Source organism: Choristoneura fumiferana, chromosome 6, assembly GCF_025370935.1.
Source record: "Choristoneura fumiferana chromosome 6, NRCan_CFum_1, whole genome shotgun sequence".
In the NCBI taxonomy this organism is placed as follows: Eukaryota; Metazoa; Arthropoda; class Insecta; order Lepidoptera; family Tortricidae; genus Choristoneura; species Choristoneura fumiferana.
Genome location: NC_133477.1, coordinates 15,809,169 through 15,821,560, shown reverse-complemented (window position 1 = coordinate 15,821,560; position 12,392 = coordinate 15,809,169). Strand labels below are relative to the sequence as shown.

The following is a 12,392-nucleotide window of genomic DNA, read 5'->3' as shown; positions in this document are numbered from 1 at the left end:
TACAATTTATTTTTTACTTTCGTAACCAGAAAATAGAAAGACACGGAAAAATAACATATCCTGGCAAGACTCACGAAATAAACTAGAACCTTTTGAAAACTAGTCACGAACCATTTTTATTTTTCAAAAGAATAAAATTGCTATTTCGAGGTATCCATTTACTTTTCCATTAAACAGGAAGAAGCGCTCACAGAATCTAGTCCTACGATTTATTAAAAAAGAAAAGTTATAAATGTCAATTAAAATTAATTTTCAAACGAGAAATGACGAGTACTCTTGAAACTGTTAAAATCAAAGGAAGACACATTTATTTGACTGATGTTAAGAAACTTCTTTCTGGCGAGCTTACTAACCAACTTGTAAAGTTTAATATTCCTACCTAGTTCAACTTTCGTTTTCTTAGTTGTACTTACCTATCACTATGCTATAACGGGCTTGTGACATTTTAATTTTAAGAGCAAATTATGCATTCGAATGGAGCTAGGTATTCTACTATTTCCCTCAACCAAAATTTTAAGGATGGATGAGTGTGTAAACACCCCAAAACACGGTTCTTATATTAAGTGCTCTTTATTAAGCTTAGGAAAGCTTTTAGTGAGCAATTGAAATTTGCTACGAAGCTTTTGTTTACAAGAGTCACTTTGGAGAAATTTGTCGTTTAATTTAGTTCTTTGAAGTTATCTTTGTTCTGTAGATCTGGGAAGACCGGTTTTTTCTTTTTTTTAACAACCCTTGATAATATTTTCTTTTCCTTTGAGTTATGTACAAAAATGTAAAGAAATTGAATGAGGAAAGCTGTACATATTTTTTATAACTTCATAGATGAAGAAAAACATAGTGTTTTATTCTTCCTGTTTATTTAACGTGGTTGTTCATTCCCTTTATACAGTAAAAATGAGATCATTCAAATAAACGTCAGTTTTTTTCAAGTTCTGCTATATTGTTAGTTAACTTTTGTGTTAGTGCTAAAGTTAACTTTTGAATACCTTTGTTCACTAATATAATTTAATAATAACTCTCTTGGTCTCTGGCTGGACCACCAGGATGTCACTACTAGATTATTGTATTGTTACCAGATTTAGGTATATAAATATGCCAAATTTCAAATCATTCCACCACTGAAAATGGATCAAATTCAACTCGCAAGATTTGACCCGCATACATACATACATACGTTACAAGTTAAATAAAACCTTGTAAAAAGAGTAACTTACTCGGTATCCTGTTGATCGCCCGTAGCGGCCGCAATACTCGAATGGTCCGGATCGCCGACAGATTTATATTTTCCACGTGCAACGCGTATTCTAGCACCCTGGGGGAGAAAAGATTGTAAGAATCACTTAACTTGGCTCAACGATTAATAAGACACCATTAGAAAAGATATTTACGTTTTAGTGAGTCATGAGTAATTGCAATTAGCCAGGTTTTTTTTTACATCAGATGCAAGTTAAAATTTATGGTTCTACAGATCCCTTATGAAAATCCCAACTGAATGTGTCTGTATCTTCTATTGTTTTAAACTACGCAACGGATTATAATGTAGTTTTCATCACGAGTATGTGTGTATGTACGTTTAATTACAATACCTTTATTTTTTCATTTAGTTTTTTCAAAGTTGCACCCGTGCGAAGTCGGGGTGGGTCACTAGTTTATAATAAACTATTTGACTATTACAAATACTTTTATTTATAAATGTAATCGTTTCATGTAATATTTTTATACTATACAATTTATTTATTGACATATCGCGGCACCCGAATTGGCATAGTTTTGTAATAAGAAAACAATTTCTATATATAACATTCATAATGTATTAACTTCTTATAGATAAATAGGTATATTTAAAAATTGTAATCGACTCGGTATGCTTAGTTCATAAAGTTGAATTGATTGGAAAAATTCAGGTACGTTGTATTATTAACCATCTTTCGTACAACATACTATTTTGCACTAGGTAAGTAGGTACTACTAATAAACAATGGTTAACTTTTTGAACCTGTATTCTTCTTCTAAAATATGTGGAAGTAAAACAAATGTACGTACCCAGCCATGACGATGAAAAAATCGAGCCTATTCCAAGAGTCCGCCAGGTAAGTGCCATGCCCGTACACCCCCATAGCGACCATCTTGATCGTCAGCTCTATCGTGAAAAATGCAAAGATGATGTCGTCGAAAACCTGCAAAAAATCGTCAAAAACTTTAAAAGTACTCGTTGATATCACGCTACTCATTACTTAGTGTTTTTACCTTGAAGTTTTTAATTCATGAAACCACGCATTAGTGTAGATTTTTATTAAATAATTAACTAATCAACTGTCAAACTAGGCATTACGTACATTATCAATTATCTAACAACAACAGACGCCGCTTACAATTCTTAGATTGAATTCGCCCGCACTTTTTTTTTATTTACCTGTGCGACGTGCGTTCTGCCTTTCTTGATGGCCAGTTTTTTAGAAGTTTTTCTAATCATATAAATTGCCATTAAGGTGTTATTGAATGGCCTGAGATTTATTATCAGACTGACACTAATTCTTTAGTCTGATTGAATTAATGAAAAAAAAAACTGTGCATGCATGGTTACAAATTCACGGTAATTAGTTATGTAACTGTTCGGTAATTTCAAATGTATACTACGCGTTTTTTGTTCATCTTTAAAATATAAAAATACTAATAATTACATATATGTATTGTTTAAAAAAACAAGCTTACATGTAGTACTGAAATAATAGGTACGTATTTAAAAACTATTGTTGCCTTATTATTGCACTGCTCGCTAAGAACAGGCGGCAGTATACCTAATACTAGTAATTAATTATATCAAATTTTAAAGTGAAATTTTGTAATTACACCTAGTTACTTGAAGTCAGAGTAAAGTATGTCAAGGGTAAATACCTGTAATATCTTGCATCTGTTAGTAACACACTGGTCATCCACGCAGGGCTGGTACATCCCCAGTGTCACGCAGTTCAGCAGAATCACCAACATGGAAATCCTCTCGAACCACGTGGAGCAATAGTTAAGGAAAACATTTTCTTTAAATAGTAGGTTAATAAAAGTAGGAATTGTAAAGATATTTATTAGTTTGAGCTAGGCACACGTAGGCTCGTATTGATGAACTGACGGATAAAATGTATGCATTAAAAGGTATTGTTGTATATTTGTGGGCCTAGTTTTGTGCCAATAAGTATAATAATACGAAGATTTTGAAATATACATAGTGTAAATTTCATTACAAATTTGCCCTGACTTTTTCGTTGAAGGCAAACATTGTGATAAAACTTTACACACTTATGTAGCAATGGTGCGTGTAAAGTTCCCGATTTGTAGCGCAAGTCCACGTGGGATACAAAAAAATTTAAAATTTAAAATGTGTTAATGACTTTGTATCCGGCAATACCCCAATTTTTCAGGCTCAATTCAATTCGCGTCTTCATAAAGCCAAATAATGAGTTCCGTGGTTGCCAATGAGAATAAGTCGTACGTAATAATGGAGTATGAGTAATGAATAACGAGAATGTTGGGAACAAGCATAGAGCACAAACAGCACAATGCGGCTCAAAAGACGTGGCACAATGAAAGCTTACGTGCTATTTTTCGATCTACGTCTTTCGCGAGAAATGAAGAAATGTTTGTTTTTCATTACTACCTACCTTTAATTAAAATTTTTATTTCTTCAAATTCTGAGAGCAGGCCTGTGCCTGGCGGTGGAACATAATATATACCTAGGCCCTAGATCATGATTTCCATGACTATATCTAATCCAAACAACGCAAATTTATTTGCGAGCTTCCGTACCAATTAATTCGTAACCGAATGCTCAAATTATGAACATGGCCGACCCCCATTAATGACTTGCCCCATTGTGCGTGCCATTATGCCAGGTATAATGGCTTCCATTTAAGAAACCCTATTATTTAAACACTGACTAAGCTTCTTTGCGATTGAAATTGGCTTAATGCAATTAATTATTGAGCTTAACGAAGCTTAACTGGAAAAAAAGTTGTGGAATGAGCGGTTTTCAGTGAGCTTAGAATTTATTGGTGTTAAACTATCTTCATACAAATTTCATTCAAATCGGTTCAACGGCTTAAGCATGAAGAGGTGACAAATATACTTATTTAGTTATAATAATATTAACCCTTTATGGTAACGGCAAATATTTGACTTTGGTTCGCCATACTCGTTTTACGAAATAGCAGATAAACGTTAAACCCATCTTAGGCCTGAACTTAGATTTTTAACTATTCCTTACAATTGAACAAAATGTTTGGTTTGCTGGATTATCCGATAGTGAGACAGATTGGCGATATAAAGTTTAAAGAAAAAAAATCTGTTATTTGATAATTTTAAAAAATGAAGACGGCACCATTATCCGTTAAGTGTCTGGTGTTTATTAAAGGAAAGGTGGGTTAGGCTACAATTGTTATTGATTTATATATGGAGCAATAGCTTAATTCAATACTTCAAATGGCCCGATATGCTCTTGCCCGTTATTTATTTGAAAGAATTCAGTTTTAAGTTAAATAAAGGTTTTAATTATTTCTTATCATCTATTGGTTTTAATTTATTTATTTTAGATACGTCGTGCCACCGTAGGCAAACTGACATGACGGTCTGTCACTTAATGCCCTTGGCTGATAGCGGCAAACATATTGCCGTCTCATAATTCGGAAACCCTGCAATAATATATACATTTCTCTTTCTCAAAAATCATAAAAAAAATCATTCATGCTGTGCGTATCGTTAAAGTTCTCGATTCATTGCTTTAAAAAAATAATGGTCAAAGGGTTAATAAAGATAAATAAGCTTTACCCGCGATTTTAAACGCGTAAAACTTTTGGTGCTAACGATTGAATTGCCACAACCAGGACCGCCTGGCTTCGCTCCTGTACAGGGTCGGACGGGCCCTACAAGCCTACAAGCCCTTGGTCCCAGATCTACCGAGCCAACCGGTCCCTTCTGGCCCAGTCCGACACTGTACAAAGTTTATTTATTATAGTACAGTTATTTTAAGATGCTTCCTGTACTTTGCAGGTGGTAGGACCTTGTGCAAGGTCCGCCCGGATTGCTACCAACATCTCGCTCGCTAATCCTGCCGTGAAGCAGCAGTGCTTGCACTGTTGTGTTTCGGCGTGGAGAGTAAGACAGCCGATGAAATTATTTGAGGTAACCCATCTTAGGCCTACCCCTAATGTTGCAGACCCAATGTTAATACCCCTGGTGTTGCAGATGTTTATGGGCGGTGGTGATCTCTTACCATCAGGAGACCCACTTGCTCGTTTGCCATCCAGTTGAATAAAAAAAAACTTGCAAAGATAGCCCAGAGCGATGTCAAAAGTCGACAACGTTTTTTTATAAAAGTTTACATTCGGTTTTAATGTTAAATTACTTCACCATAAACATCAAAGAACAAATGACGAACAAGCCAAACGCTTTATAAATAAAATGAAAAACGACTTCAATGGTCTGGAAAACGTCGCGCGTAACACTATTAACCCAAGACATGATCCCTGAAGTAAACAAGAAATCGTAGTTTCACAGGAATTTATGGCGGCTCCAAAATCGGTAAGACGTAAGGGTAAATGGTAAGACCTTCGCGAAAACATTATAAATCAGTTCCTATGGAAACCTTTTACTAACTAAAGCCATTATAAAGATCTGACAAACAATCGTGAACCAAAGAATACGCCAGTCACGAACATTTCGCGCTCCGCTGAATAAATGTGCATTTTTAAGTAACTCCTGTCGTGTGGGGAAATTATTTCCTGAGGGATAAGTGCTTTTCTTGGCATACGCATAGCTTAGCATACGCGTAAGTCAGTTGTGATTTGTATCCTGACGTTTTTGCCAGAAAAAAGGGCAGAGATAGGTTAATAAAAATTGGGGTTATAAAATAGAAGATCAAAAATCGTAATATCTACGACATATTTAAGACGTTAACAGGTAAAGATGCACATCTACGTTTGTAAATAATTAATTAAAAAAAAAGTTAAAAGTAATTGTTACCCTCGCTCCGAGTCATTTCTGGTGCAAAGGCTGTCCATAGCTATTCAATGGTATGCTAATGCCGTGAGCGTTATGGGCACTTTTGCACCGGGAATGACAAGGGGCGAGCTGTTTAACTAAGTTATTTCTGTAATAATTGGTAAATTAAATATTGCATTTCAACTGGTTTTTGTGGTTCTGGTGATTTTTTTAAACTGTACCTAATGCTGTATATTTTCATTGATAAATAAATAAATTTTCTTATTTTTTTGGGTTAAAGTATGATAATTATTTTATGTAAACGTCAAATAAACAATACTCAAAAACAAATTCCTATCTGAGGTTCAATACAAAAATGAAAGTTTTATTCCCCGTGCCAAGTAAAACAAACATAACGTAATCTTTCGTGAAGGAAATCACCGTTTGTTTCTTACACTACTCGATTGCTCGTTTGAATGAAATTTTCAAGGTAATAGCGGGGGAAAACACGATTCCTTTCAAAGTAGGTCACAGCGGGAAATCAAATCCCGTAAAAATCGGCCGGGAAATGTTTTATTTCGTATTACCGGCTTTGCTGAGGCTGAGATTTGCCTGTTGTTTATATCTGCCTAATAAACACTGCATGACGTTGAAAAAAGTTATGCACCGTGCTTTTCTTGCTTTTTTTGACAGACGGCTCAGGTTATTATAAAAAAAAAAACTTTATTACAGACCGGCAGATCCATTGTATGTTAGTAACCATTGACTTATTACTAAATTAGTAACATTTACTGACTAACAATGAAATCATTACCTGGAAATTACCTTATCTTTATTATCTTTTTGACTCCAAGGGGTAGCCAGATCTGAGTATTTTGATATTTAATTTCAGCTATCAAGCTGACCTCGATGCGCTTTTGAGAGGATTAAAAACAAACAGACGGATGGACGCAGAACAAAGTGATTCTATAAACGAGGGTTCTGTTTTTGCCGACTGAGGTGCGGAACCCTAAAATCATCAAAAAAGTTTTTTTTAATGGCATGCTACTATATAGATACCATACTGATACAATCGAAAGGCCTATCATTAGTCTCGCTTGTAGGTGAAGACTATTAGATTGTAAAACTGTCCATAGTGTAACAGTAGCTTAAGAGAGCTAACATCGATAAACCAAAGGCTAACAGCGGCTAACAGGGCTAAGCTTAAAGTTCCATCTTACAGACTGGATAAAACCAAAAAATCGTTTCTGGGAAATTGCATACGTTTTTGTAATAAAATTCCAAAACAACGAAACGGATACAAAATTCAGATCTATTGTCAAGAAGACATTAAATCTCTGAGGCGTATTATAAAGTTAATGATTATATCATGGACAGAGATATTTGGAAATAATTTCGATCCGCATTGGCGATCCCTTACTTCAAATAGCGAACCTACTGTGTTAAATATAAAGTTGTGTAAAATAATTGTGATGTATAGATATCATTTAATAATATTGTAAATCTATAAAAATATATATACCTCGTTGAGTTTCTTGCCGGATTCTTTTCAACAGAGGTTTTTCGAACCAATGGAAGATTTTTTTTTGACATTCATAAATGCTTGTTATAGCCTAAATCGAACAAAAATATTTTGACTTAGACTTTGACTTTGAGAGAGAACGACGAATTTAGTTCTAACTAGTATGTATTCTATTGTAGCAACATAGATTGTGGTTACAGCACAAACCGCAACTAAGTGAACCACCTAATAATTCAGTCTCAAAGACAATGTCTGAAATGTTTGACTAGATTTCAAAGGAGCGCTAAGCTAGTTTTTTAGGGTTCCGGAGCCAAAATGGCAAAAACGGAACCCTTATAGTTTCGCCATGTTTGTCTGTCTGTCTGTCCGTCAGTCCGCGGCTTTGCTCAGGGACTACCAGTGCTAGAAAGCTGTAATTTTGCATGAATATATATGTAAACCATGCCAACAAAATGATACAATAAAAATTTAAAAAACATTTTTTTTAGGGTACTTCCCATAGACGTAAAGTGGGGGTGATTTTTTTTCTCATCCAACCCTATAGTGTGGGGTATCGTTGGATAGGTCTTTTAGAACCATTTGCTAAGACGATTGTTCGATTCAGTGATTTGTTTGCGAAATATTCAACTTTAAAGTGCAAATTTTCATTGAAATCGAGCGTCCTGCCCCTAAACCGGTGGGTGGAAAAATTTGAAAAAATTCAGGATGGTAGTAAGTATATCAAACTTACAAGGAAAACTATAACGGCTAAGTTTGCTTGAGAATTATTAGCAGTTTAAGGTAAATAGCAGCCTAAGGTATAAAATATACCTAAACTTGGAAAATTCCGCATAAAATACGAAATCCTTAGAAAAATATTACTTAATTTTTCCGTAATGGCTACGGAACCCTGTTTTGGGCGTGTCCGACACGCTCTTGGCCGGTCTCTGTAATAAAGTTCCACAGGTTGGTCACAATGCAGTTGGTTACATAGTACATAATTAGCGCGTTGTAATTATTTAAATACGGACACCTGTTACACCACCAAGTGTTACACTAATCCCGCAATGTATAATTATGCTTAGTATCGGAATCTAACAATAAAGTTTACCATTAATTATTTATTGCACATAAATCAAATGTTCACAGGCATTTACCTATGCGCAGTAATTAATAAACTGGTCGGCAATTTCAGAATAGCAATGCCATTTATTATTTATGTAGCTGGCAATGGGATATGAAAGGCTGTACCTACGTTATGGAGTCATTCAACTCGTCTCTATCAATCAAGTGGACGGAATAATGATACTACGCTAACTATTAAGTATTGGAATGAGTTTAGCAAGCATTAAAGTAGTTATGCCTTTATTTCTACATTTTACCGAAATCAGCAGCTGTGTTATATATATGTCGTGTGTTAGCTGTGTTATGGCGGGTGTGTTATATTTCGGTAAAATTTGGTGAAGCACATAGGTATCAGAAAAGATATGATAATCAATTTCCAGTCGCAGCTGACCTTTTCTGGTTTCTTTATAATCATTTTATTCTCTTATATGAAGAAAAATAAAGTAAGTATAACTTACTTTTTTAAACCCCGACGCAAAAAGAGGGGTGTTATAAGTTTGACCGCTATGTGTGTCTATGGCACCGTAGCTCTTAAACGGGTGGACCGATTTGAATGCGTTTTTTTATTTGAAATCAAGTTTATTAGCGATGGTTCTCAGACATGATTTATTAAAGTCGGTTCAGCCGTTTTTGAGATATTGAACTTTGAAGTGACAAAGTCGGGGGTTTTCCAACATTTTGCTGGTTAGGTTATTCAATAGGCGTCCACCTGCTGCGTGCAAACCGCGACAGTTAGCGCGTAGACCCTTACAGCCTTATTCATAAAAAGTTAGAGCCTCCTTGAAGGCTCCTTGAAGGCCCGATGCTAAAAAACATGATTCATAAACGTCTGTTAGCGTTAATCAGTCGATCAAGGCTCTGCTAAAGTTAGAGGACCGTAGACCCTCCTTTATCTCCCTGCTAAGTCACAAACCACAAGTTTGAACAGCTGACTTTGACAAGAGCAAAAAACCATACCGAAGATATTTTTAGTGAAGGGAGGGTTACGCAAAGATTTAAAAAAATCCAGGAGAAATATTTTTCAGGAATTTGTATTTAAAAATCCTCTAAATTAGGTATTTATTACTGCTACTTTACTAACAATAAATATGAAAAAAAAAATTAGGATGATTAAAATAATTATGGTTTTTTGCACTTAGGTACAACCCTGGTACAACATAAACATGCGGATCGGAAATGGCGGGAAAACAAACCTCTCGCTTTTTATTTTTTTGCTGTCACTGCTGTCATTTTTTTTTTAAATTATCGATGAGGCAATTTTTTGTCTTTGATTTGTCAAGATGGCTAACATAACGCGTCTAATCCGTCTATCAGCAGCTCAACAACTAGCAGACTGCTAGCAAACGTTTATGAATCACTTCTTGACAACCGTCTAACAAGCTTAATCAGTCTGCTAAGTAACAGACCGATCAAACCTCAATTAAGAATTTTTTTATGAATAAGGCTGTTAGAATTTACGTCAAGTGTGGACCTCATAATACTTTAACTACATAATACTTTTACTACATATACTACAACCTACTGTATATTTCTCATAGCAAAAATTAAGTTCTCACATTAATTCTCTTAGGAATTTAAAAGGTAATTTATCTCAAAATATTAATAGCCTATTAGAGGGGGATGAGGGATAGCGCCTGAGGCACGGCACGGAACCAAAACATAAGTAATGGTGATCCAAGCAATCACAGTAATGAAGCGAAGCGTTGCCGAAATCTGCTTCGATATTTTTGCCCAAGTGACAGAAGATCTGTGTTCGTAGATAACACACTGTCCACTGTATTTAACAGGTGAATTCGAAGAAACTGCATCTTGTGTTTGGGTGCAATTCTCTATTATTTACTTCTCCGCTATAAATCGTGTACCACAGCAGCTTGGTATAAGTGATGTAGGTACGTCGTGTGGCCTTCATTAAAGAGTAATTGTATTGTATTGTATTGTATGTATGTCAATATGACACATATACAGCGTATAATTTTTTTAAAGGTTCAAATAAACTTTTTTACTTACTACTTTAATTATTTTATTTAATGTGTTTTCATGTACTATACGAGTTTACAATGCAATACAATACTTACATGTTGTTTATTAAAAAATAATTATGTTTTATTTAAAAAAACTTTTTCCTTTTCCGTATGAAATAAATTTGCACGCAATGTATCTTTAGATAAATCACTTTTTTACGACTTTTTAAATATTAATTTTTATAACATTGTATTGTATTGTAAAACTCTTTAGTGTACATAAAAACACATGAAAATAACAGAACACAGGATAATAAGATTTACAAAGGCGAACTTATCCCATAAATGGATCTCTTCCAGTTAACCTTTGAACGATTGACAGGATATCAGACACAAGTCTGTCTGTCTACTACGAGTACAATGAAAAGATAAAAGAACCTAAATTTTAAATTAACTCAAACAATGCATATGCATTTTGAGAAAGAAAAATTTAAACGCATTAAATTAACAATTAACAAGAAGACAAAAAGAACAACTAGTTTTAGCAAATGTTCGCTAAGTAACCTGAACATTCAAGGTTTTGTAAATAGGTCAAACTTTTCTGTACCTCTTCTCCAAGCAGAGATGGTTTGATACGAGTCAGTGGATTACGTACGGGAAGTACAACAAACTTTGATGGCGTGTTTCCAAAAGCTTAAGGCTTTTATTCACTGCCGATTTTCAAATATTTAAATTTTATTAGCGTGAGGGACGCAACAATAGAGAGATTTCTCTTAAACAGTATAAAATCTTTACAATAATGAAACTTTAAATTTTGATTTGGAATCTAGTTACCTATCGATAGAATTTTATTAAAATGTTAAATTGCTAAATATTATCTTTCTTAGCACGGTTTAAGATACTTTTCATCCAAATTTAAAATCGGATTGGAGGCAGTTCATCAAATTAATTCTTATTATGGCCTTTTAGCCATAATGAATTCCTTTGTCAAGCAATGAAAGAAAGAAAGAATGAAAACATTTATTCGTGACATGGTAAGCATGGATGGAAGCAATGCGATGTCACTATGATTTCTCTACGAAAAAGTTCCACAGTGGGTCACGAATCAGTTGGTTCGATAGTAGGTACACGTGAAATTTCGACTTTTCTTATTAGGTATTGGTTCTCTGTAACAGTCTGTAACACTCCAACCTAGTCATAATGCCCAATCCGAAATTCCACGTAAATATTGACGACAAATCCGTACATTTTGGCAACATCGGGCGACCAATCGAGCGATTGGTCAGCTCGGAAGTTTATGTCTCGGCCGGTAATTGGTCCAATGTTATTCTGCTGTCGCGCTAATGAACTCGAATTAACCCGGACATGCGCAGGAGGCGATAAAACTGTAATATAATTAGTATTTATTACAGACTACCGTGGAATAATAATGTTGATATTTTCTATGTCGTCGAAGAAGATGAATTTGTTTTTGAGTAGAAAGGAAAATTAAGCGTGAAATAAATCTTAGACAATTAATTTATTTTACTTCTATAGCCTACGGTTCACCTGATGTTAAGTGATCACTGCGGCCCATGAACATCAACAGTACCATTGTGTCGCAGGTTTTGCAAAACGTGGGACACTTGCCTTTTAAAGGTCTTAAGGAAGCTACTTTTCCGTCGGGTAGCACAATGATGGATTTGGCAGTAGTGACAATAGTTACAAAGTTCATTATAGATAGGCAAAAGAACTGACGTTTCTGTAAACAGAGGATCAAGAGAAGATCAAGATCAAGATCCTACTTTCTGTATTTAACTGAAGCTCTGGAATAACTCGATTTTCCCATAGGGTCGCAT

General features: G+C 34.8%; 1 protein-coding gene across 1 annotated transcript; it reads right to left on the bottom strand.

The window, feature by feature from the left end:
• Window positions 1–658: 658 nt before the first annotated feature.
• Window positions 659–3,002, bottom strand: LOC141428725 (voltage-dependent T-type calcium channel subunit alpha-1I-like). Its single transcript, XM_074088739.1, has 4 exons — window positions 2,896–3,002; window positions 2,044–2,177; window positions 1,215–1,312; window positions 659–696 (listed from the first exon to the last, which is right to left on the bottom strand). Exons 1-4 carry the CDS (start codon window positions 2,986–2,988, stop codon window positions 659–661), a joined length of 363 nt encoding a protein of 120 aa, XP_073944840.1. The 5' UTR covers window positions 2,989–3,002.
• Window positions 3,003–12,392: the final 9,390 nt, after the last annotated feature.